Here is a 27,514-nt window from a genome sequence, read left to right as displayed (position 1 = left end):
GGTAGGGTAATTAGGGGCGATTTTACACTGTCCTGTAAATGCACCTAGGATAAAATACTTCTTGGAGGACCTTGTACATGTTACTTCGGTATCTCTGCCCAATTCACAGGGACCTACTCGAGAGCAAGCGGGCTCTCTTGCAGCCTGGCTTTCTACGTCCGTTCCCAGAGCTAGGACTCACGGCGTTCAACGAGGTTTTGCATCCAAGCAAACAAAAGAGGATCGCCTCTGCTGGGCTAAAAACCTGAGAGGACCCCCCCTCCCGGAAGTAAATCCCTTTGAATTTAGTGGCACTTGGCCTCCGTGTAATTGTCCATAGAATTGCAACTCACGGGGAAACAAGCCTTTACTTTTAAACAGCGATTTTATCTAGCCCAACCGTGCCGTGTGTCCTTGTTCTCTTTTCCTGTTTCCTGGTCTGAGGCAAAAAAAAATATTGATTTTTCTTCCTTCCTCCCTTTGCCAGTCAACCGGTTGGCGGTAAGGAGGGGAGGGGGTCGCCGTTTATTCCTCCGGCTTCCTCATGAATGTGGAACCAGCTTTTGTGGCGGCCGATTCTCCTCCCCCTTTCCTCTTCAGTAGATCCTTTTAATTTTATTTCCTTGTAACCCGAGCTTGGTTTTTTTTTTAATTTCCTGGTGGATTCGGCTCCTTTAAGAGGCAGAGCTCAGTGCTGGGAACTCACGTCACTTTTCAGCCCAGAAACTCTCCAGATCAATGACCGAAGAAGAAGAGCTGCTTTTTCTCAGTGGTGTCTTTCAGTTTTCTTCTTCCAGGAAAGAGCCGGGGAGGGGGGAGGGAGGGAGGAGAAGAAGGAAATCCCATATTCACCAGAGCATAAAGAGAAGCTAGAGAGAGAAGGGGGGAAAAGTTAGGTGAGGGACAATTTTGAGGAAGTGCCAAATCCAGCTCTTTGGGAAGCTCCGTGTATTCATAAAGATCCACCCTTGCTAATTTCAATTAAAACAACAACAACAACAACACCAAAGCCTAAAACGCAAAACTAAACCATGCCGGGCTTTTTTCTCCAGGCTGATGTGCTGCAAGCCCGCTTAGGGGATCGTCTTTTGGGGGAAATGATTGGAGGAACTTCTCTATAAGCCGCCCGCGGTTGGCTGGGAAAGGATTTCTGCTGGGTCTGGAGGAAGAGGAAAGGGAAAGAGGAAAGAAAGAAAAAAAAAGAAAGCGGAGAACTTCCTGGTCTCTCTATTTCCTCCTCTTCTGAGACATGTCTGAGGGTCCCGGCCAGTGTTTTATCAAGGTAACAAATCTCTTTTTCAAAAAAGGAAAAAGCTCTTTGACATTTACTTAGATCTGAGAAGTTTGTTCTGACTGCAAGTAACGTGTAATTGTTATAGATTTAATTGATCTGTCGCTTTTACGAGCCGTGTTGAAGCGGAAATAAGCCAACGGGCGTCTTATTTTCTTTCCAGCGTCACACCGTCTTTTCTTTAACCTTGGGTTTTTTTTGTCTTTAACAGCGGGACCAATCCAGATCCCTCTTCATCAACCGGAGGGGGGAACGTTAGGGTCAAACTTGTTTTCGATCTGTTTTTGCATAGAGAGTTTGGGCTGTAAACACAAGAGTCGGATTGACTTCTTTTGCCCCGCAAGTGTGTGTGGCTTTGCACAGGGAAGTCTGGACTTGGGGATGAAGTTGGTGCGCCGCTGCGGGGGACGGGGTGGAAAGAAAAGTTTGGCCCTTCTAAACCAGAAGCCTCGCAAAAGTCCTACCCTGGAGGAAAAGGCCCCCCTCCCCACGTTCACCCCTGTCTGCAGACGCTTCCGTTCGTGTGCACGCTCCTCTCTGACTTGGGAGTAGCGCTCCTCGGGAGTCCATGGGGATATGCTGCTCAGTCATATGCATTGTTTACTTGGATGCAAGAGAACTGCAGCCGGCTTCCCAGTTAGTACTGGTAGCAGAGGTGGGCTGCAAAGGTTACTTTTAAGATCCTGGATTCAGAGCCTCTGTATTGAGCGATGAGCTCCTGTTCTGCTGAATGAGACTTGATTCCCAAGTAGAGGTATACAGGATTCCACCACAAGGGGGGAAAACTAGTTTCTAAGGGCTCCATGTTTTAAAAGTTTAAAAGTACAGTACAGTATCAGCCTCTGAGTTGTATGAATACTCGTTGATACACATGGCACTTTCTTAACGTTCAGTATTTTGATCTGGACTTGTCGGTGACTTGGGTATTGTGAGTGGCCTTTTGACAGTTCGGAGACCAATATTATATTAGGTAGAAGATTAGGGTGCAACACATGCTGCAGTATGGCATGAAGCCTTTATGTCAACAAGTGTTTTAAAAATCAATTGAATAGTGTGGCTTAGGTGATTAATTCAGATATTGATTGATTGATATGTATAGCAACATTATGTGCTTTTTTTCTTTCTGTTGTAAAGTTGTTCTTTCTTTTTTACTTTAACAAACTTCCCCCAACTTCTCTGAGACCTTTGACGAAGCAAATAAGTTGTATTTTGTTAAGCAGCCAGATTGTCTTAATTTGTTATTATTGAAGCATGGTTGAGTTATCTGCTTCTGCAGAATGTAGCTTTCCCAATTTCTGTTAAAAATATTTTCTTACAGCCACAGCTATGTTCACAACTAGAGCTTGTATGTGATTGTGCACAAGAGTATAATCAACACATTCTTAAGTTTCATGGGACCTGTTTCTAAATCAACATGCATAGGGTTAAGGTGCAGTCATAAATGCACTCCCAAGGGAACTAGCCCTATATAATCCAGGAAGGTTTGCTTTGGATCACATAGCAGTAGTTGCAACATACAGGAGTCCAAGCTCTGGTGCAGTTCCCAGGGACATAGTGTTACAGAAGGCACATAAGTGTAGTTCTGGTAACATAAAGAACGGCATCGTTGGTGAATATAAAAGTTGTATCCTTGAAGCAACATTATCTTCTCTTTCGGAGCTTTTTTGTGCAGTGACTGTCAGTGTGACTACTGAAACTGCTAGTTTAAATGTTGCCAAATTCCCAAGAAACTTTCACCAGCCAACCAAAGCGGCAATTCTGAACTTCTGTGTCATCAGCCACATTGGGGGGGAAATCCAATCGCTTGCCTTTAGAGGGCTGTTTAAAATGCATGAAATGCCCTGCATAAACCTTGTATATCCTTATCTCTAAACATGTATTATGTGGAAAAAGTCTTGTATATTTTGTTACTCATGTAAACTGGCCCTGGCCCTATTTATGTTTATTCAAAGTTAACTCCCACTGATTTCAGTAATAGTTGTGGATAAGAAAGCGGCCTAAGGCACAAACAGTAATTTCTTGATTTGTAGAATAGTGGTGTGTAATAAAGGTGTTTTTAAAATTTTAAATGGGCATCTCTATACATTTCATATCCTTGTTGTGTTGCCTGCAGATATGACTGATCACATAGATTTGTGAAAAGAGTTGAAAGTTTTCTTTCTTCTTTTACAGATTAATGTTTTAATTTATATTTTTCTTCCAGACAAGTTGTGTTCCTTCACATTCAAGATCTTAATTTTGACATACTCATAAATTGTTTCACTGGGCTATTCATTAAAATGAAATTAAATGAAACCAACCCAACTCAACTCACTTCTGTGGCCGTGGAGGATTTAATAGCCATGTGCTGTTTTGTGGAGATTTTTGTTCTTTGTTTAAAATATATGCATCCCCTCCCACAGCTTTTAGGTTGTTTCCACTTCAGCTTACATATAGTTAACACAAGTTTACAGGCAGGCCTAGAACAAAAGCAAGAAGGGATGAAGGAGGCAGGAGGGAAAAGCAAGCATTCTTTCAAACGGGCAGGTGGAAGGACCTCTCTTCCTGTCTTATTACTCTGTGCCACAGCCTGCGGGTTGACAGCTATTAATTAAAGTAAATGGGAGAAAAGTGGGATATACTGTACAGTAAATGCAATGAAATATCTACTTCCTCATCATTATGTTGTAAGCCGCCTAGAGTGGTCGAAATGACTAGATAGGCGGGGTATAAATACAATCAATCAATCAATCAATCAATCCTAACATTTATGTAACATTTCTGCCCTTAAAAGACTGGCATTTGAGCATCTGTGATTAGCAGCAACTGGTTATTTATGAAGACTGAAAGCAAAAGCATTCTGTTTTATTTATTTTTTCTTTGTTGGAGCTACATAAACTCCATAACCCTAATCTATAATATTATTCTCTCTGCAGTACTAAGTACAAGCTAAACTTTTTGCTCCGAATATGTTCTGTTTCTAAAATGCAGATGCATTTATTTTTTTTCTGTGCTGTAACACACAACACATAGTATGGCAGCATAAATAGATAGGAAATATATTTTTAAATTTATCTGTGTTTACAAAATTCTGTCTCATCATTCAGGTGACTCTTTCTGCTAGTGTATAGCCTAGTTAAGTCTGAGACCTTAATATTGAACTGTTTGGGTCCTGTTTAGTTTTAATGGATCTAAATTGATTGAATTCTTAATTGATTGAGGATCTCCCTATTTACTTTCTCTGCATTTGCAAGTCACTTAGTTCCAAATGTAGAAAGAAAGTCTGTTCACCTGTGATTTAAAATATAAGATCTAACAGGAGTAAAAAAACCTTGAACCTTCCTGATATCACGGTGCAGGATTTTACATCAATATCTCCCAAACATTTGATATACTTTCCACTGATTTTGCTGGTACTTTGTTAAATTTAGAAGTGTATTACATTCCAATTTCAAAAGGCAGTTTTTGTGTTTTGCTGATCAGCTTATAGAACAACAGTTGGGTGTCTCAACTCTGCAAACGTGGGAGATCGTAGTTAAATCTGGCTCCTTTTCTTTGCCCAGTTTGTTAGATCAGCCAAGGCCTCTCTCTTCAAATGGGTAGGGAGCCATCGCTGCATCCCATGTAGTAGTTTGACAGAAAGGACATTTCTGTCATTTGCACATCTGTGCTCTGGTATACAATTTTAGCACCACTATGTATATACTGTTATTTTCTTAAATAATTTGTTGAGCATTCATTTATGGAACTCAGCTAAATCTGAAAAGTAGTTGAAGCAGTGACCCCATTCATTGGCTTTATTTTAGGACACAGAAATGCAAATATGAGACATAAAAACCATAATGTATTTCTAAAGCAATGTGATTTTTCAGTAAAGTATCTTACATTTCTATACATTTTAGATGTCAAATGTAGACTAGATTTTTAAAACATGACTTTTAGTTACACTTGGATACATACGCTCGGTGTTGCTCCCAACCCTGCCTTACCCGGACATAGTAATTTACTGTATTAAGTAAGAATAATTTTGGAAATCACAATAAAATGAACTGTTCCCCCAAGGGATATCTCCAATGAGTAAAAGGAAAACAAATAACGAAAAAGACAAAGGCTTGTTTTTGCTTTTAATAATATTATATGTTGCAACATATATGCCAATATGGCATCTTTGAGATTCAAGAAATGTGAGTTTTTGTGTGGATAATTTGTGTGGTAGCCAACTTCTAATCTGAAAAACCATACCTTGGAAAAGATACTGTTTGGAGCATGGGCAGAATCCTGCTTGTGGACTGTCTATTGCTTAAACTCCTGGACAGTTTCTGAACTTGTGCAAGGATGTATTGCTAGATATTTTTTTGTGTAAGCTCAGAAATCATCCAGCCACTCACACAATAGACCATTGTGGGAGCAGAAGGAATAAAGGCAGTTCTTCCAGATATCTCTCAGAATCCTCCGGTGTGAGCTTTCAAAAATTACAGTGCAGTTCCTCAGACACATACAGTACAATATTGAGCCACAGGTTGATATATACAGGGCACACCGCTCTCAAGTTGAGGTGGGGACCATGCAAGATGGGGTACAAACACAAGTAATGAGCTTCAAAGGTAAGCTGCTACAGTGGTGGCCTGTGTGCAGGGTGTCCTGGTTGCGGGTCAGCACATACAACAGAATATGGGACTGTTATTAAGATGGGCTTGTCATTAAGATGGGCAGAGGAAAAGATGTGTATGGCTCTTAACACATTTCCTAGGTAAGCGCTCCTGCAAAAGTAGCTTCAGTGATGACATGTTCTCTACATTTATCCTTTAAAATGGAGTAAGATTGCATTGACCTTTCTGCCTCAGGTTCTGCATTGCTATGTGGCATGTTCCAAACCCTTGATTTGTATCTTAGCTTGATTTCTAGTTGACCTGAATTGGTAGATGCTTACTTCCCTTGAGGAAAAGTATCCATGTAGCATTTACGTCTTTCCTAAAGGTGTCTGTACACAGTCACAGTCCTTTTGCTGGAATGTGACTTTTAGCTGAGATTGCAAAGGAATGTTGTGCTGTGCATAGTTTATATACTAACTTGTGCAACACACTTCCTAGCTTGTGTACAATGAGGTAGTGTTGCATTTGTGGTAAACTCCATTGATATAAGCTTTAAAACTTGTAAACTACTTTGGACAACTGGTTAGCTTTTTTGTCTGCTTTTTTTTTCAAACAGAAAAAAGCCTGTCATCCTAGTTGACGTTTCATGGGTTTTATAATCCTTTTCCCCTGGAGACTCACAAAACTTTAGGATTGTCTTTCATTTTTGTCTAGAAGTGTGACAAGGCCAATCTATGTTGGATTTTCCCCCTGAGACTGTGTCACTTCACCCTGTAGGTGGAATGGGAATTAAAAAAACACCCTATTATCCAACACTTTTGCATGTAAACATGTAGAAAAACATGCAAAAAGGAACACATGTTTATTATATAGTTCTCACACAACTTGAAACGGTCTCATCTCTTTGTCTGTTCTGCTTGTTTTTCACTTTTGTTTATTTCTGTCCTTTAGTATAAGAGACACCATACACAACAGTGACCATGTGTCATCTTTTTACAAAGGACAGTCCTCTATTTGAAGGAAACAGTCCTTTTTTTGAAAGTGTCATCTATACAAAGGTCTGTCCCTGTCCAAATCTGATTTAAAGATAAAGAAACTTAAGAAGGGAGATCCGAGACCCTGGCGCTACCCATCCACAATGAGCATCTGCACAGCAGGGGTACAGATCATCTTGCCAAAATCTTCCCCGCTCAAGGGAGACATATTATAAATCTGTTTTAATCATAGACATCATTTTGGTTTTTGCACATCTGCATTTCAGTTACCACCAGCACCAGTAATTTTATGCAAATTAGTATCTTTGTCCCCTTCTTTTGGTGATACATTTCTTTATAGGTAATGTGTAAGTAGTTGCCCAGCCACAAGCTAGAATTCTACATACTCCTGTTACAACAAATAAACATTTAGCATAAGATATAACAGCTGCCACAGAAGTTTAGTGCTATTATCCATGGCTTTGCACTGGAGTCATGGGCTTATCCTGGGCTCAGTAATGACTTCTGTAGAAAACTTTCCACCTCGAAACATTTTTGATATAATTAATGAATAACATAATATATGCACCCAATGCCGTTCAAATTGATAAATTTCAACATTGTAGTTAACATTTTCTGATTATTACACTTGATAAATATCTAATGCACAGCTCTTTGGGTGTGCTAAAATTAGTGTGGTAAACAGTTGCCAGTACCTCAGTTTCTCCCCCACCCCAGCTAAATTATGTAAGTGGAGTGCATGCTATTCAGTTACCCTATTTAAAATATTTACAACTATTCAAATGCATATAAGTTCCAAGAAAAAATTGAGTTCCACATTCAGGCTTGGTTATGTTTATAAAGCTTTATGTATTTACCTGGGAGTAAACACCTTTGAACTTGGTCGGGTTTGTTTCTGACTATGCCTTTATAGGTTTCTGCTACAATAGAGCAATCCTACATGTGTCTATTTTGAAGTAGACCCTTTGGTCTAAATCCAGTTGTTACTCCCAATTCAAGTAAACCCAGGGAGTCAGTGGGACTTTAGCAAATCAGCTTACAGAACTGGAAATGGCCGACCTATGGAACATCTTAAAGATGTTTTAGGTGTTGCAGATCAAGCTGTAATAGCTGGATTTTGAACTAATATTTTCCAAGGCTCTTGGCCCTGTGTGGACATTTGCAAAAAAAGATGTGGGTGTGATGGCACACAATGTGACCTGTGAAATCTTGTGTGGTAAAAAGCTGACTCCATTCACTGCCTGCTGCTCTCCTTTGGCCTGACAGTGGTGATGCTCTTTGGGAGAAGTTGTACAAAGGGGCTTTAAATATTATTGGCACATCTGTTCTGTGCCACTAAATTAATTTTATTTTGGAACCTGCTTCATGGTATTCTCTCAGCTTTTCATGGAATGTACAGATAACATTTTTCTATGGTATGGGCCATAATCTTTGAGTTGGTCCTAAACTCCAATTATAGGCAGCACAGGCACTGTAATGTCATCCATGCAAGTTGTGGCAGTGTGCCATTAAAGTTCCATACAAACTGTAGAAAGCATTGGTATGGCATGGTGGATAGGCAGACGAGCTATGAGCTGGAGAGTTGTTTCCCTGTTCAAATCTCAGCCATGCATTCATTAGATGGTTGCTGTTATTTGTTATATGGAGGTAGTAGTTCTAGCCTGCTGTACAGAACAGCTGGCTGGATAGTTCAGTGAGTTAGATATCTGGCTGCAGGACGAGATGTTGAGAGTTCAGTTCCCCACTGTGCATCCCAAAGAGCCAGCCTGTATTGCCTTGGGCAAGCTGCACAGCCCCAGGATGTCTCCCGAAGAAGGGAATGGTGAACTACCTCTGAGTACTCTCTACCTAGAAGACCCTGAAAAGGGTCACTGTTAGTCAGAATTGACTTGATGGCACACAATTATTATTACTGTATAGAACAGGTGCCTTTCAGCACTTGAGCTAACATCTCAATCTAATTGGTATTGGCTGTGGTAGCAGAGTTTGAACAGTGCAACATCTAAAGGAGACTTTTTTTCTCCCTTTTGGGAAAAGGTTTTAAGAAAGGAAATTAACAGGCTGCACTTCATGTGGTAGCTTTCTGAGTGGCAATGAAATAAAATAGCAGTTGTGATCTAATATATTGCAATTAAATGGAACCTTTCAGGTTCCATTTATCTCAGTCATTTAGCAAATTATATTTAGTAGTCTCCCATGTACTGAATGTTATCTATCAACACAGGTCTTTGTTCCTTCCATCCTGTAGAGAAGGCAGTGTAGTCTGAAATTCCCCTGAGTTTTGTGCCTTACAGAATGTGAGCATGTGACAGTCTGTCGCAAATTCTCGACCCAGCCTTCAAGGGATAGTGGTGACTTCTTGAGCAACTGCTTGGGAAGATGGTTTTTTTTTTTGTTGCATGCTTGGTTTTCAGGGCTGCAGATGGTCTCGCTGACATGGGCTTAGGCAGCTTTTGCTACAGTGGGATGTGGAAGTGTACAAAGCAGCCCATTCATAAATTCTGGCCCAGGTACAATTTCTAGGTCTCTAGCTTTGTCTTGGAGTTTCAGGCTTTACTTGCCTCAACAGGGGGAGGAATAAAATGATGGAACAAGGAGGCAGAATAAAGAGACAGCCATTTTCTTCTTGGCTTTGGAGTGTTAACACCTACCTCAGCCCAGTGTCTAGCCACTGGTGGACTCTTCTCCTGACTGACCTCTCCACATACAGTTCATTCTATTCTCCCTTTTTTTTGCTGCTCAGACAGTACTAAAATCTATGGCAATTACTAAGAATAATTGCATTATATAGCATTATAATAATAGGAAGCAAAAGGATTTAAACATTCCATGTAGAGGACAGTGGTCTAAAATGCATAAAGATAGTAGTAGAGAAGCCTCATGATGGAGTGGTTAAACTGCAGTACTGCAGCTAAGACTCTGCTCCCAACCTGACTTCAATTCCTGAGTTAGTTGGCCTAAGGTTCACTCAGTCTTCTGCCCTTCTGAGATTGGTAAATTGAGTACCCAGCTTGCTGGGGGGCGCAGGCGTAATGTATATCCTGCATAATTAAATTGTAAACCACTTGAAACACTATGGAACAGTATACAAGCAGCACACTTGGCTTTTAGAAGACTCTAGTAAGATTTCAAAGCAGAAAATATAATTTATATAAGTAACCATTAACATTGTACATGAACATGAAAGGATCTTTTGCTTGCTAGAATGATCTTAGTGAATGTAGGATGTCATTTGGCATCTGTTCAGATAAGATGCCTCCAACAATATTTAAAATCCTTTCTTCTGTGATGTCATTTTGGTCTACAGGAAAGTGATGGCGAGATAAATTCTTATTAATAAACAAGATGAATGTCATACTCCAACAGATGCTGCCTTCAAATAGTTTTGTTTTGTTTTGTTTTGTTTTTTTGTAATTTCAGCTGTTCCTGTTAGCTCGAGGGCAGATATAATTCCATTTCTGCAATCAGTAGCTGCATTGGCTCGTGGTCCATTTCTGGGCATAGCTGAAATTGGTGTTTGGGCACAGTTGAAATTGGCTCTATACAACTTGGGTCCAGGCTATCTGAAAGACTCTACCCCCCCCCCCCCCATAGAGGCCTACCCAAGACTTAAGAGTTGCTACAGAGGCCCTTGTCATAATATCACTGTGAGGAGGTGGGACTCAAGTGAGGGCCTTTTTGCTGATTGTGGCCAGCCTCTGGAACTTCTTGCCAAGGCAGGCCAAGTGCTATTCTTCCAGTGACACACAAGTACCATTTTATTCAGGTAGGCCTTCAGAAATAACTATGTATATGATTTTATCCAATATGCTGGCTCTCTTAAAAAAATATTTTGAGGTACTGTACCTCCAAATGCCAGATGCAGGGGAGGAGGGGTATCAGGAGACAGCCATCTAGTTGCCTCTTGAGCTCCCAGAGGCAACTGGTGGGGCTACTGTGAGATATAGGAAGCTGGTCTAGACGGGCCCTTGGCCCGATCCAGCAGTGCTCTTATGTTTTTATTTCCAATCTAATATGTTAAAGTGTTTTAATTTTAATATAGATTGTAACCCTATATAGCATTTGTAATTTTATTGTATTTATATTTTCTGTTGTTTTTGACTGAATCAGTTCTGTTTCTGAAAAAGAGGTGACACATAAGTACAATAAAAAAACAGACATTTTTTTCTGAAAGGGTATAGAACCTATTCTTAATGTCCAGGCCGCTCCCTTTGTGTCCTGCTGCAGCCTTAGCTTCAGAAGATCTAGCAATTAGATATTTGTGAGAAATTCCATCTTCTGGAAGAGGTCCACAAAAATTTGAAATGTGGCTCTGTGCGTCTTGAAGCCTGCAAATCTGTGATCAAATTCCTCCTGTAACTTCAAAATGACATCAACATACTTCTCACCACTGAATGGTGTGCCTACATCCAAGAGTGCCTGCATGCTGGGAAATGGCAAAGGTTTGTCTGAGAGAGCTGGGCTTTCCATAACACAAGTTTTGTGGAGAATGCTCTCACGTTGTCATAGGCAGTACTGACAAGTTGCCCCTGGCCTTGTAACTTCTTGTTCAGTACATTAAGCTCATGTGTGATATTGACCAGAAAAGCTAAGTCCATGAGCCATTTGGGATCACTTAGCACAGGAACAGCCACTCCATCCTTCTCTGTGAAGGTTTTCACTTCTGCTCTCAACTCAAAAAATCTCTTCAATACGTTTCCCCTGCTGAGCCAACATACCTCGGTGAAGTAGAGAACATCCCCATATTCCGGCTCCATTTCCTCTTAAAAAGCATGGAACCTTTGGTGCTTTAAGCCCCTGGATCTGATTTGTTTGATGCATTTCTCAACAACAGACATCACATTGTCAAACTTCAGGCATTTGCTGCAAAGGGCCTGCTGGTGGATAATGCAGTGCAGAGCAATGACTTCCTCCACACCCTCCTCTTCCAGTTTTTGTTTTTTTTTTGAACAAGTGCCACCAGTCCATTTTTCCTCCCTGTCATTGATGGCACTCCATCGGTTGTTGTTCCAACAAACCCTTCCATGGCAAAACTGGCATTCTCAATGGCATCACACAGCTAGTGAAATATCTCCTGAGCGGAGGTCTGGCCATGCATTGGAATTACTGTGAGCAACTCCTCCATCATTTCAAAATTGTCATCAACACCACAGACATATATTGCGAGCTGGGCAGTGTCGGTGATGTCTGTGGTCTCATCAAGAGTGACTGAGTATACACTGAATCATTTGGCTTTCTCACACAGTTGGTCATAAATGTCACTTGACAGGTCAGGAATGCACTCTGCCACAGTGTTGGCAGAAAGGCTGATGTTGCTAAACTGACCTTTCTTTTCCAGACAGAATATACTTGCAGCCTGTAATATGCACTTTTTGACAAATTCACCTTCTGTGAGTGGCTTTCCTGCTTTAGCAATCATCTCACTAACCATGTAGCTAGTTTCAACTGCCGCATTATTCTCTTTGGTTGCTTTCTTGAAAAAATCTTGTTGCCTCAGTAGACATGTTTTAATGCATATCATCTCCATGGTATTGTGCATACTCCTCAGCATGTCTAGTCATGTAATGACGTTTCAAATTGTATTACTTGTGCGCTGTAACTTTCTCTGTGTAAATAAGACATGTCGGGGTGCCCCTGTGCTCAACAAAGAAATACTGCATTTCCCACTTTTCCTGAAATTGTCTGTGCTCATCACCAGTCTTTCTCTTCACTGCAGGCTTTGAAAAAGAGATGTTTGGACCTGTGCAATATATATATAATTCCACTTCATGTCACTGTCGCATTGAAGTTTCAATCAAGCGTTTAGCCAACGCATGGCGAACATCTCAACGCATGGAGAATGTCATTTCCGCTTCTTTTTCTTGTAACTGTAGCACAGCAGTTGGCGGATAAAAGCCCGGTAGTAGTCTCCTTTGTTTTTACGCTTGATGTCCATGACTTTTATAATGACATGAACACCGTGGCATTTTTAGATGGTAGAAAGTACCAGGATAGTGAGCGCAAAAAAGGCGACTGCTCACAGACTGTTATTCGCCGTTCTGTTGTTACAGGAAAAAGAAGCTGAAATGATACCATGCTATTGTTGATGTCATTTGTTTTGACTACTTTTACATCATATAGAAATACAGTGGTGCCTCGCTAGACAGTTACCCCACATGACAGTTTTTTCGCTAGACATTGACTTTTTGCGATCGCTATAGCGATTCGCAAAACAGTGATTCCTATGGGGGAATTTTGCTGGACAGTGTTTGGTCCCTGCTTCGCAAACCGATTTTCGCTATACAATGATTTTGACAGCTCCATCCGCGCTCGCAAAACTGATGTTTTCGGGACCTAAGCTTTGCAAGACAGCTATTTAAACAGCTGATCGGCGGTTCGCAAAGCGGCTTTCCTATGGCCGATCTTTGCTAGACAATGACGATTCTTCCCCATTGGAACTCATTAAAGAGGTTTCAATGCATTCCAATAGGGAAATGCTTTTCGCTAAACAATGATTTCGCTAAACAGCGATTTCAGTGGAACAGATTATCATCGTCTAGCGAGGCACCACTGTATATACAATGCTCATTGTGTGAGACAATGCAAATAGCATGATGCAAATAAAAAACAATGACCGACAAATAATGGCGCAACCCTATAATTGGTCCGGGTTTCCAGGGACATATTGCTGATGGACAGGTGTCGCTATGTGACTGCAGAGTACATTAGGCTGCATTGAGTTCCTTACTTTTCTTTTATCCTGCCATGTACACATCACTTTGGTTTATTTTGTCAGAGAGAGAGAGACCTCATATTAACTCTCTAAGTGTCATTGGCACGTGTGTGTGTGTCTACATTTACATACATACATACATACATACATACATACATACATACATACATACATACATACATACATACATACATACATACATACATACATACATACATACATACATACATACAATGTCCCGCTGGGCAGCAACTTAAAAAAACTTTTTTGAAGTGTTCTGAATGCAGCACACTGGGACAAATGTCCGCATGTGCCCAATAGAAATGAGGCAGCCAGCCAGACACGGAAGAAAACACTCCATGACAACGCCGCTATAACTTCCACTCATTGAGGAATGGATCTCTGCTTGCATCAAGCCTGGCCGATGTCCCGCCCCCGAGAGCCATATACCCCACCGTGATTGGTAGGTTCATTCAGCTCCACACACAACACTGTAAAGTGCCATACATATCAAACTCGCAGGCCGCACTAACATAAAACTTTCAAATTAAGACGGGGGCCACAAACTTGTCCCATGGGCTGCAATTGGCCACAAGTTTGAGACCCCTGGATTATATTAAGACTTGAGTTTAAAACAATCTAAAACATCCTTTGAAAATTGCAGCTCTGAGATGTTAACTAGATCTGTCTTTAGTCACACATTTTTTTTTGCCAAAAGCCTGTGTAACTTAGCAGGTCTTTGCCTCCCACTGAAAGGTCAACAGAGAGCAGACTGGACCAGCCTTTTTGAAAGGGAGTTCTATAGCCTGGGAGCAGCCACTGAGAAGATCCTCTTTCATGTCTAGACCAGCATTTGATCTGCAGAGGTTTCAGAGATCAGGTGTGAGACCTTGTGATGTGACTGGGATGAGACAGACAAGGAAGGGGTAGAACTGTTTTCTAAGACATTTGATTGTGGAGGTTGTCATGAGTGGAATCTGGGCAAACGAGACCAATATTCTGGTGCAACTTGGATTATCAGGTGACATGATAAACTAGAACCAGGAAAGAAGGCTATTTTTGGCAGTTGGCCAAGTGGCCAAGTGGATCCAGCAGCTGCAGCAGTTGTTGCCATTCCCACTAGGGGCTCTCATTTCATGTGACCTTGTTTAATACACATAATAATATCTAGGAAATTTGCCCAGGACTTAAGGGCCAGGGGCAGATGGAAGGCTCTGTACAGGCTCGCAGGACATTTTCCCCCTAGATCATGTTCTGAGGCTGCCAGGGTTTATTCAGCACAAAAACTCCAAAGTTGCAATGTGGTGTGCACTTGACCTTTGTCCAAGTGGCATGATGGGCCCATATGCATGCATCTGTTGGCTCTCTCCTCAGTTGTCTCCTCTTGTTCCTGGCTTCTTGGTATGCTGACACATACAAATATATGCTGTGTTAAACCAGTGACCCCTAGCGCCAGCTGAGACTGGGTGGAGATGGCTGCCCAGGATTTATAGCTACCTCACAAAAATCCCAGCATTTCTTCCACAAGTTCTGTTTGCCCTGCCATTTGTCTCCCTACCTGAAGAAACACGGAAACATAGCAGTTCCCTAAGACCTCAGCCAACACTCTGAGAATGACAGCAAAGATAATCAGATGTTAAAGAGCCCCCCCCCCCCGCCCAGCATTCTAGAAATGACAATTTCCTCAGGACAAAAGGAATCCTTAAGGATCACTAGGATGTGGGGGAGAGAGCAGAATGAGGAACTTATATTTTCTCCAAAATGTCCGTGATTGGTGATGTTGTCTGAATTGCATGGTATAAAATTGCACAGCAGGATTCGACCAATTTAAGTCAAACTCTACTTTTTTTAAAAAAGGGGGAGTTAGCTCTACAACAGGGGTATGGTTTCTGTACAGTTCTAAAGGTTTAGTTCCACCAATCCCTTCTGTTTTCTGCCATCTTGGTTGCTCCTAATGTGCACTCTCCCATTCTCTTTCTTACCCCATCCCTGTCTCCCGTCTCTTGTTTTCTTCTGCCCATTATCTCTGTTCTCCTTGTCTTCTGTTGATACACTTCCTGACTTCAGTGTGCACATCACTGAAGTCATAAAACTGAGCTTTGGATGCTGGCATATGGGGAGGGGGCTGGGGCTGAGAGAAGGGAGTAGGTTGCATTGGAGTGGCTGAAAAATGAAGATCATAAAATGAGCTGTCATAAATCTGGGATCTGCTGTAGCTTAGAGATTATTTGAAAAACCCTGAACTTTGTGTCCTCATACTTGTGTATGAGCATGCTGTGCACCTCAAACATTAGCAGTCTAGGGCACACAGACACACAAGTTCCTAGCACCATCTGAATCTCTCTGTTCTGGAGAACTTGGGCCTGGCAGCTTACCTGACCCACGTGGGTCAGAGAAAGAGGATGTTGGCTGCCTCCTGCTGCCCGCAACAATAATAGCCTTACAGTGGTGCCTCGCTTAACGATTACTTTGTTAAACAACAAATCTGCTTTACGATGGTTTTTTTGCGACTGCTATTGCGATCGCAAAATGATGTTCCTATGGGGAAAATTCGCTTCACGATGATCGGTTCTCTGCTTTGGAAACTGATTGTTCGCATTACTAAAACAGCTGATCGTCGGGTTTCAAAATGGCCACCCGCTGTGCAAAATGGCTCCCCGCTGTATTAAGGACGGATTCCTCGCTATACGGGCACCAGAAAATGGCCACCCTATGGAGGATCTTCGCTGCACAATGAGGTATTTCGGCCATTGGAATGCATTGAACGGTTTTCAGTGCATTTCAATGGGTTTTTAAATTTCGCTTGATGACGATTTCGCTTAACAGCGATTTTAACGGAATGCATTATCGTCGTCAAGTGAGGCACCACTGTATCAGTTCTTCAGCCAAGCTGAAGCTGGTCCTCTTCCCATCCCACGTTAGTGTTCATGTGGGCACATTATGAACCCGTAATACTGTAATAATTCCTGGAGGTCCTCTGCCTGGTATACATTGGTGTATAGCACATATATGTACAAAACAAAACATCTCTTTCTGAAAAATTGAGACGGTGGAAAGACCCACAGGAGAAAAAAATCGAACAAGCCTTCCTTTTAATAAATTGGCCTTTTCTTGGCTGGGAACTGGTCCTGAGCCAATACCCTGGCCACAGCTGGGTCTGTCAAAAAGTGATAATCAGGGCTGGAAAAGGTTTTTGCTTGCAAACCTTGGAGAACAGCTGTCAGAGCAGCAGGAGATTTAAAATGGGCCAGTGTTCTGAATCTGTGTAGGGAAATGTTGTCTTTGCAAATGCAGCTTTGGAGAAGGGAATCTGTGAAATACTTCCGTACGTTTGCATGTACTTCTTTTACATGTCCTTATTAGTATGAGACCTTGGCCCAAATAAAGTGGAGAATGAATGAACTGTAAGCAAAGGTTGCCCCAAATGACTTCCTTTCTGTCTGCCCTGCCTATCTGTTACAATCATATACCTGGCCTGCCTGGTCCCCCTGGCCTGGCCTGGCCAACTGGACTCCAGCAGAGCCTGCAACTATTTCTTAGGTCTGGACTGGCTTATCTCCAGAGTCTTTCTTGTGCCAGGTCTTACAGGTCTCCTCTTCTTTCTTGGGCATCTTTCTGTAGCTTTCTTCTCAAAACCAGTGCATAAGATAGATTTGTATTATTAACAAATCTATTAAGAAAGGCAAAAGATAATCTTGAATTTCAGCGCAGCTGTAAATGCCTCATTTGGTCTTTGGGCTGATTTCATGCAACAGAACTGGTGGAATGAGAATATCTGTTGTTCTGGAGAGCAAGGCATTATTTTCTCTGTATAACCTCTGGACCTGATCCAGAAAAAGTTACCTACAGACAGTTGAGGTGCGCCATTTCCTCTAACCTTAAAGACTGTACACTTGGACATCTACCCTACACTATTCAGTTGTAGCTGTTTGATACCGCTTTAACTGCCATGACTCCATTCTACAGTGTTCCGGGATCTGTAGTTTGGTGAAATATTTAGAATTCTCTAGTGCTCCCTCCCCAAACCCCAGATAAGACAGTTCTCAGCAGTTCACCAAACTGCACATCCAAGGATGTTGTAGGATGAAGCCATGGCAGCTAAACCTACTGGAACTGTGTACAAGAGATGCACTTAATTTGTTGGGTGGGAGTGGGGCGGGGTGATCCTAGATACACTTGCTGGAGAGAAAGTCCTCAGGTGTTTATCCCCCCCTTTTTTTAAAATTTTGAAAGGATGGCAGTAGTGAGGGTGGGGATCAAATCCGTGTTGTGGATAAACGTGTTTGGAAGCATGATCCATCTGATGACAACGAGATGATTGTCCTGCCATTTGTTCTTGATCCCCAAACTGATCTTCAAAGAAGCAAATAAAATGACTTCTTTATCCTCACAGACTTGTGAAACTTCTGGCTGCATAAGCAGGCAAGTGCTGCAGGGGGAAAGAAAGGAGGAAAAACTGGCATTGTTGCGTAGGGACTTTGTGGAAGAGGAATGATGGGCTCAGCCTTTGAAAAATGAGGTTCTCTGGCTAAAAAGACAACGCTTCCTTTGCTTTCTGGAATCCAATGAAGTGTTCAAGTTCTACCTGTTGTCCAGAAGCTGTTCACTTTAGCTTGTTTGTTCCACAAGTTGAAGATAGTAAATTGGCTGGCTTGAAAAACTGCTTTCTAAGCAGAATTGAATAAAGTTGCTGCAGCTTGGTTTGCTTTAGGTGATTTGGGGGCGGGTTTTAGGCATTTCCGCAGACTGATGCCCCCTCCCCCTTTGCATGGTTCATTTTTATGTTCAGTAAAACCCCAGCAGCTGTTTTCTTTGACCCTGCCAGCTCTCTTGGTGTCTGCTGGTTCACACATCAACTCTCTTTCAGACAATCTTTCTGCTTCAAGATTTGGCACTGAAGTTTTTACCTTTATACTTACCTGGTGCAGCTCCTGCAAATTGTAGTGTGCAAAGTGGGAACCAGCTCTAAGAATGTATGCTTGCCTACAGGATAGTTTGGTGTGAATTTCCCACAGGATTCATCTATAGTGACCACCGCTCAGAGTCTAGAAAAATCCCCCCCCCCCATGATAGCAACCATAATCTCTTAGCCATACTGTTTGGGAAAGCGTTTCACAGCCTGTGGGTCTCCAGATGCTTTGGAGTTCTGTTCTCAACATCTCTGACTATTGATCATCCTGGATAGAGCTTCTATCCAGAATGTTCATACAGAACATTTAGAGGTCCAAAACTTGAGAACCACTGGATTGGGAGATTCTGGGAGTTGTAGTCCAAAAGAGGAGTTTTTCCACCTTTTACTGCCACACCCCACATATTCTGTTGCTTAGTTTCAAAGTCAATTGATTAATAAATGTAAGGTTCCCCTTGACATTTAGTCCAGTCATGTCCGACCCTAGGGGGTGGTGCTCATCCCCATTTCCAAGCCATAGAGCCAGCGTTTGTACATAAGACAGTTTCCGTGGTCACGTAGCCAGCGCGACTAGACACGGAATGCTGTTGCCTTCCCACCATGGTGGTCCCTATTTATCTACAGTACTTGCATTTTTACATGCTTTCGAACTGCTAGGTTGGCAGGACCTGGGACAAGCGGCGAGAGCTCACTCCGTCACGTGGATTCAATCTTAGGACTGCTGGTCTTCTGAGCCTGCAGCATAGAGGCTTCTGCGGTTTAACCCACAGCGTTACCACGTCCCACATCTTCATTAAGTACCCCATATGTAACCTTGAACTTCAGCACTCACCAGTGAGTTGATAAACTGTGGATATCCTCTTTGCAGTTTACATCTATAGAATACTGATATTTAAAAAATGAAGCATTTGTATGCACAGCTGTCTGTGTATATGGTAGTAGTGGGCTGTCTTGGTAACAAATGAGCAAGACCAACCTGGGTTTACTTCTCCACTCACCTCATAAGGTGACCTAGAGCAGGCCGCAGCTGAACCTTCTTCCTAGGACAGTTGATGAGACCACAGGATAATACCATGCTTGTCTGACCTCCTCCATAAAATAGCAGGATGCAGATATATTTTCAAAGTTGCTTCTGATTTCTAATCCTGGTAGTGTTTTCAAGGAGTGTAAGATGTTCAAGCAGTAGTTGGCCATTGCTATTCCCCTCTGTGTTTCCATGACGGAATAAGGATTGAACTCCTATTTCCTGAATCCTCATCTGACACTCTGTCCACTACCACGGGGAGTCTCGGGTTCTTAAATATGTTCATTTTTGTGAAAAGGAAAGTTTCATCAGGATGGAGAATGTTTAATACTTCTAGGACCAGCCCAAGCTATTGCTTCAGTCAAAACAAATTATTGAAACTGTGATGAGTAACTATAGGGATGTTTGCTAAAGGATGATTGCTCATGGTTGCTTCATGGAGTAAAATGCTTGATTAAATAGGAATTAAATTAAAGTTGTAAAACAAATCCTCTGTAGCCATTCATAACTTAGGCCTAATTCATGTTTTATTAGAGAGTTGTGGGACCAGTTTCCTTGTGTCTCTTTGCTGTCACATGTCTTTTTGACCCCACGGGGAGAAATCTTGTACTTTTAGCTTAAGTTCTGCTTCTATTTTTGAATCATATTTTAACATCTTTACTGCATCCTGAGGTTGCTTAATTGAACAACATAATAAAATCACATTTTAAATCGAGATATCTTGAGACTTACATATCTATTGAATTAACAAATGCTCTTCATTCACTCGGTCTGCTCTTTGGATTAACAATCAGATTAAGTCCAAAATTTGTCTTTATAACTGCAGGGAGAGGGAATCCGGATCTAGTGTCTGTCTGTATTTTGTAATTCCAATTTTTCATCTAGTATTCCTCTTGTACTTGGACAATCTCTTATTGATAACTGGCATCCATTTTTCCTTGTAGGCTCAGTTTATGTGCTGGATTGGGAACCCTTTAAATGTATTAGTTAGCCATCTCAGATGCAGCGAATCAGTATTTTCTTAACCAGTATTGCCGCCCAGAGTAGACCATCTAGGGTGGGGTAGAAATCTAATCCAATCCAATCCAATAAATAAATAAATATTTTAGTGTAGCCTTTATGCCACTGGTTTTGATCAACTGGCGTAGAGCTGAAACTATGACATGAGACTTCAGAGACACCACAAGCTGAACAGGGGTTCAAGCAGGGCCTGCTCTTCTGTTTCATCAGCAGCCTGATCCTCAGGATGCCTGGTTTTTGATGCAAGATCTAAATTGACACCTCTGTTCATCTTTCCACTTTTTCTCATTCTTTCTCTCATCCTTTCCTTCTGCATCCTGGCACTATGGCTTTTTGGTTATGAGTAGCGTGCCCATGACTGATGCCTCATTTTCCCATTTGGAACAGGAGTGGCTAAATTAATGTGGGCACATTCTCCTTTCTGGTCCATTTGTCTCCCAACAAAAAAGAGAAGGAATTAATGTGTATTTGTGTTTGGTTGCTCTGTACTATCCCTGAATGGTCAGTAGTCTGGAGGAAAGCTTGGAAACATTACTAGGAGATGCTTATGGCCATGGTGATTGGGGAGTTCTGGGAGATATAATCTTAAAAAAGTAAGGTTTCCATCTCATCTAAGCATGGGAAAACTCCTACTTTTGCAGTTGATGGGACTGGTGTCTGAAGCAGATGATTTCTTACATCTCACATGGTAATTTTCAATCTTTCTCTCTCTCTCTCTCTCTCTCTCTCTCTCTCTCCCTCTCTCTCTCTCTCTCTCTCTCTCTCTCTCTCTGTCTCTCTGTCTCTCTGTCTCTCTCTCTCTCTCACACACACACACACACACACACACACACACACACACACACCACACACAGAGAGAGAGGGGGGGGGATAAAGTTATTTCTTCTTGTTCCTGGAATGCAGATGACAGTTTCTTGAAACAGAAGGTGAATTGCCAGCTGGGATACATAAAGTCACAAATATCCACACATCACCTTTGCCAGACTCAGTGTTTAAATAAATTAAATGTAGCAATGTGGCTTCAACTGGAAACTCAAGATTTATCATAGCTGCCATTATGGGCTTCCATTAATGAGGCAAAGTAGAGATGGCATATGAATCTACTATTTATTGAGAGGCCAATATCATCGCATCAGCAATGCAAATGTTGGAGCCTGCCAAGGAAAGTACCAGGAAGATGCTTTGAAGCAGAATCACATGATTGAGTGTTGGGTTGTAAATAGGCAGTTTCCAGTTTTGCTTGGTTCTGAGCATTGGGGTTGCTTCGGTGTGCAGGATCCCTAAGCTTTGATATGAAAATAATTTGCTGGCATGTCCTGCGATTGGTTGCATATCTTGCTAAATGCCATTTCTTGAGCCAAATAGTGATGCTGCTTGCTGAAGGAGAGCACTATTGCTATACTTCTCTCTGTACAAAATTAGTTTCACGACAATAAGTAGATTGTGAAGTAAATACCCAGATCCTTCTGCACTTCACCTGTAGAGTACATACAGGATACATGGTATTCCTTATTAGTAGTGTTACTGACAAGAGTGTCACAGATAATTTCCAGGCCTAAACAGAACAACATGTGTATTAATGAACAGCCATATTGTAGAGGTGTGTAAGATTGATGAGTCCTGCTGACTCATAGATGCTGACTCATGGATGATGTAACATCTAATGTGATTGGTCACATGCAGATATGTATATGTATATATATATATGTGAAATTGTACAGAAGATGTATTCCTGATTTGTGATGAATGCTATCTTGTTATGCTGCCAGACTGAACTGCTGTATATATTCTGTAAATCAGACCTGGGCAAAATGTGGCCCTCCAGATGTTGCTGAACTGCAACTCCCAGCATTCCTAGCCCACACAGCCAATAGTGAGGAGTGTTGGGATTTGCAGTTCAGCAACATCTGGAGGGCCACATTTTGCCCAGGTCTGCTGTAAATACACGTTGGTGTTGGGAGAAGCTGCCTGTGTGGGCGTGAATTATTTGGACTACCTGGACTGATCAATACTCTCCTGATTCTGCTGAATTTCCACTGATTTTGCACTAACAAGGGGGTTTGGGCCCAGCGACATGTCCTGTGATACCTGCCTTGCACCAAGGAAGCTGGTGAGTACCAGAGGGTGCCACAGAGGCATATGGAAAAAGTCTAGGAAGGTGAGAGTTCTGCCGTTGAGATCCCAGGAGGGGAAAGAGAATGGAGGACTGAGAGAAAACGCAGCAAGATGCAGTCGTTTGGGGCAGCAGGAATGGGAGGTTTTCCCTTATCGAAGCTAAATGAAAAGAATTATTAAACATGGTCGGTTAAAGCTGAGATGTTGCTGAGAAGGGAGGACTTGTGGCAGATTGTTTCCAATCCCCCTGCTGCATTAAATGAGGAGGAAGAAAAACGGAATGAAATTGCTTTAACCACGATAATTCTGTGCCTGGAGGACAGCCAGTTAATTCATATATGTGGATTGGCCTCGGCTAAAGAATGCTGGGAATCTCTGAGACGAATTTATGTCAGAGACACAGTGGGAACCAAAGCAACTTTGACCAGAAAGCTGTATAGAGCCAGGCTTGAATGTGGAAGGAGCATGTCAGAGCATCTGCAGAAGATGAAAAATCTATTCATAGAGCTTGAACAGAGAGGCATGGAGTTCACGGAAAGCCATAAAGTGTATGTAATCTTGAGCAGTCTCCTGGAGGATTTTGATGTGTTGGTGACAAGCTTGGAATCCATGCCAGAAGATGACTTAACTCTTGAGTACCTAACAGGCAGACTGCGGGAGGAAGAGCAAAGGAGAAATGAAAGATCCAAAAGCAAAAGGAGAGATGACATCCCACAGCAGAGGAGAGATGACAGCCCTGACAGCGGAGGAGAGCTGCTTCCAGGAGGGGAGAGCAGACGAGCAAGGCTTTGACTGCGAGACACTATTTTGAGTGCAGTTCTGAAAAACGTTTACAAAGGAACTGCAAAGAAGCTGGCCACAGAAGCGATAGCAAGAAACAAGGGAGGATTTCTCTCGTGCGGGCTTCTGATACAGCTGGATCCTGGCCAGTAGAGCTGTGTGTCATCTAACTGACAAACAAGACTTGTTCTCTTTTCTGGGTGCTTCGGAATAGTTTCATGAGCCTAGCGAATGGAGAGAAGTCTGCCGTCACTGGAGAAGGGACTGTGTTTGTTCCAGGTTTGAAAAGGGAACTTAGTGGTGTGTTATTAGTTTCAAAATTGGATTGTAATATACTGAGCGTCTCTAGTCTTGATGAAGGTTATACAGTGTCATTTGCTGAGAGCACCTGTACAATTAAGAAAGGAAAGAAAATTTGTGCTACAGCAAAGCTTGAAAATAATTTATATGTGTTAAAAGGGAAAACACAGAACAATGTGACATAGTTAGGAACACACCTCAACATGACCAGTGTGCCCACTTGTTGCATAGAAGGCTTGGACATGCAAATTTCAGAGTAATACAGAAAATGGAAAACTTGGCTAAAGGTGTAAGAATGAAGCCTTGTAAGAATTACTTAGACTGTAATGTGTGTAAACTTGCAAAATCAAAAGTACACCCAAAAAACAGAGAAAGTACTAGTCAGACACAGAGGCCATTTCAGTTAGTCCATGCTGACATAATTGGGCCTCTTTCGCCATCTATGGGAGGAGCGAAATATGTTCTAGTCATTGTAGATGACTACACACATTATTCTTTCTGCTACTTGATGAAAAACAAAGTAGAAGTGTTCAATCATTTCAAAAATCGGGTGAACTTTGTGCAGAGAAGATATGATAAGAAAGTAGTCCAATTACAGACAGATAGAGGGTCTGAATTCATGTCAGGAAAGTTCCTGACATGGTTGAACAACACAGGAATATTCCACAGAAAAACCAGTCGATATTCTCCTTTCCAAAAATGGAGTCCTGCAAACAATGAAGGATGCCTATTAGCAGATGCTAATATGAGCCATGTGTACTGGAGTAGGCATTGTTAACCTCGAATTACATTGTTCAGCTATAGAGCAAACCTCATATTATATGTTGCATGGGAAAGAGCCTTCCCTACAGCATATGAGAGTGTTTAGATGTAGTGCCTGGGTGCACATACCAAAGGAAACCAGAAGAAAGGGGAGACCGAAAGCTAAGAAAATGAGGTTTTTGGGCTATGAAAGAGGGTCCAAGGCATATCGTTTCCTGGATGGAAACAAAAATGTAGTAATATCCTGATCAACTAACTTTTGTGAGCATGAAAACTGGGACAAGGTACACGCAAATTCCAAATATATATTCCCATGAGAGAAAGTGAGAAAAATCAGGGAAATGAGATAGAGCCAAAGCAAGAGGCTGAAGAAAGCTCAAGCAAGAGCACCTCAGAAGAAGAGGATGATGGGGAATGTAGTGAGGTAGAAAGTCAGCCTGCAATTAAAGAAGAACCACAAATCCCCAGAAGGTCTGAAAGGGCTAATAAAGGAATCCCTCCAATAAGGTTTGGTGTAGGGGAAATAAAAGTGTGTCATGTATATCAAGAGCCCAAGAATTTTGAGGAAGTGATGCTTCTTCCAGAAATAGAGAAAAAGAAATGGGAACAGGCCATGAAGGAGGAATTAAAGTCCATGAACGAGCATGGAGTATTTACAGAGACAAAGTTGCCACCAGAACATAAAGTAATTGGTAGCAAATGGGTCTATAAAAGAAAATTGCAAAACAATGGGGATTACAGGTACATAGCAAGACTAGTAGCTCAGGGGTGCACACAAAAGAAAAATGTGCATTATGACGAGGTATTTTCGCCAACAGTAAAAGCAGAAACAATGAGGTTAGCCTTAACTCTGGCTGCTTCTAGAAATTATATAGTAAACCATTTTGACATTACAACTGCTTATTTAAATACAGAATCACAGGAAGAATTGTATATGGTGCAGTCACCTGGTTTTGAAAGCTCTAAACCAGGAATAGTATACAGATTAAACAAAGCAATTTATGGATTGAAACAACTGGTGAGAAATTGGAATCAGTGTCTGCATTCAACACTGAAAAGGTTAAAATATAGAAACAGTTTGGCAGATCCATGTTTATATGTGAAAGAATGCAGAAAAGAGCTAAATATTTTGTTATCTTATGTAGACAACCTATGTTTTATGTCAAAGGATCAGCGCCAAATTGATTTATTTGAAAAACAGTTGAAAAAGGAATTCAAATTGAAGAACCTAGGCCCAATACAAAATTATTTGAGGGTGCAAATTCAGAAACAAGACAAAAGTTACGTGTTAGGTCAGAAAGTGAAAATAGAACAAATGTTGGTAAAATATAACATGCTAGAATGTAAAAGTGTACAAACTCCAATGATAGTGGACTTTCAAAAGTCAGAAACTGAGAATAAAGAGTTTGAAAATCAGGAAATATATCAGACAGCAATAGGAAGACTGATGCATCTTGCCAATTGGACAAGACCAGACATTGCTGCAGTGGTGAATATTCTGAGTAGACATGTGTCAAAACCTACACAAAACATTGGTTAGGAGTAAAAAGGGTGTTCAGATATTTAAAAGGAACACCTGACAAATGTTCAGTCATAAAACCCTCAAATGAATTGAAATTAAAAGTGTATGTGGACAGTGATTGGGCCAATGATGTAATAGACAGAAAATCAGTTTCTGGGTTTGCAGGAATGTTTGCAGATACTTTGGTGGGATGGAAGTCAAGGAAACAAAGTTCCATTGGCACATCAACAGCTGAAGGAGAATTTGCAGCATTGTCAGAATTGTGCTCAGAAATTGTGTGGTACAAACAATTACTCACAGATTTAAGAGTTATAGTGGATCAGGCCATAACTGTGTATGAAGATAACATTACATGCATTCAAATGACATCCACTGAAAAGATGAGAAGCAGGAATAAGCACATTGACATAAAGTATCATAATGTCAGAGAAGCAATAAAAGTTAATTGAGTTACAATACTGCGAGACAGAGAAAAATGTAGCTGACATTTTGACAACCTCAGAACATACAAAAGCACAAGGAAATGATTGAAGAATTGGGTATATGTTCTGCTCAGGCATAAATTGGGAGGGGTGTCAAGGATAATTTCCAGGCCTAAACAGAACAAAGTGTGTTTTAATGAACAGCCATATTGTACAGGTGTGTAAGAATGCTGTGTCATGCTGACTCATGGATGCTGACTCATGGATGATGTAACATCTAATGTGATTGGTCACATGCAGGGGTGTGTGTGTGTGTGTGTGTGTGTGTGTGTGTGTGTGTGTGAGTGTGTGTGAAACTGTACAGAAGATGTATTCCTGATTTGTGATGAATGCTATCCTGTTATGCTGCCAGACTGAACTGCTATTTATATCCTATACACGTTAGTGTTGGGAGAAGCTGCCTGTGTGTGCGTGAGTTATTTGGACTACCTGGACTGATCAATACTCTGCTGATTTTGCTGAATTTCCGCTGATTTTGTGCTAACAAAGAATCTCACCAATGTGTTCTTACTAAGCTATGCCTTCCTATCTGTTCTGTTCATTTATTTAAATCACCTAGGTCTTGCATTCTTGCACCAGAGCTCAAGACTTTGTAATAATGCTCGGTTCAGATCCCTACTTGATTGTTGAAAATTACGGTGGCGCTGTGGGCTAAACCGCAGAAGCCTGTGCTGCAGGGTCAGAAGACCAAGCAGTCGTAAGATCGAATCAACGCAACGGAGTGAGCGCCCGCCACTTGTCCCAGCTCCCGCGAACCTAGCGGTTTGAAAGCATGCAAATGCAAGTAGATAAATAGGGAGCACTTCGGTGGGAAGGTAACAGCGTTCCATGTCTAAGTCGCACTGGCCATGTGACCACGGAAGATTGTCTTCGGACAAACGCTGGCTCTATGGCTTGGAAATGGGGATGAGCACCGCCTCCTAGAGTCGAAAACGACTGGACAAAAATTGTTAAGGGGAACCTTTACCTTTACCTAAACAATGTTAAATGGTTTCTTGAACATCTCAAATACTTCATTTATAAGGTTGCCGTAAGTTGGAAGCAATTCAATG

At 41.6% G+C, this 27,514-nt stretch overlaps 1 protein-coding gene across 1 annotated transcript in view; it reads left to right on the top strand.

Annotated features, from left to right (window-relative positions):
• Positions 1-480: 480 nt before the first annotated feature.
• The window catches only part of ETV6 (ETS variant transcription factor 6), a 190,099-nt gene continuing 163,065 nt past the window's right edge, over positions 481-27,514 (top strand). Inside the window, exon 1 of the mRNA XM_020785773.3 lies at positions 481-1,261. Coding sequence (XP_020641432.1) covers positions 1,229-1,261 — 33 coding nt within the window. The 5' untranslated portion in view covers positions 481-1,228. The remainder of the gene's footprint in view (positions 1,262-27,514) is intronic.

This window comes from Pogona vitticeps, chromosome 5, assembly GCF_051106095.1.
Source record: "Pogona vitticeps strain Pit_001003342236 chromosome 5, PviZW2.1, whole genome shotgun sequence".
Lineage (NCBI taxonomy): Eukaryota > Metazoa > Chordata > Lepidosauria > Squamata > Agamidae > Pogona > Pogona vitticeps.
This window is presented reverse-complemented; position numbering and strand designations above follow the sequence as displayed.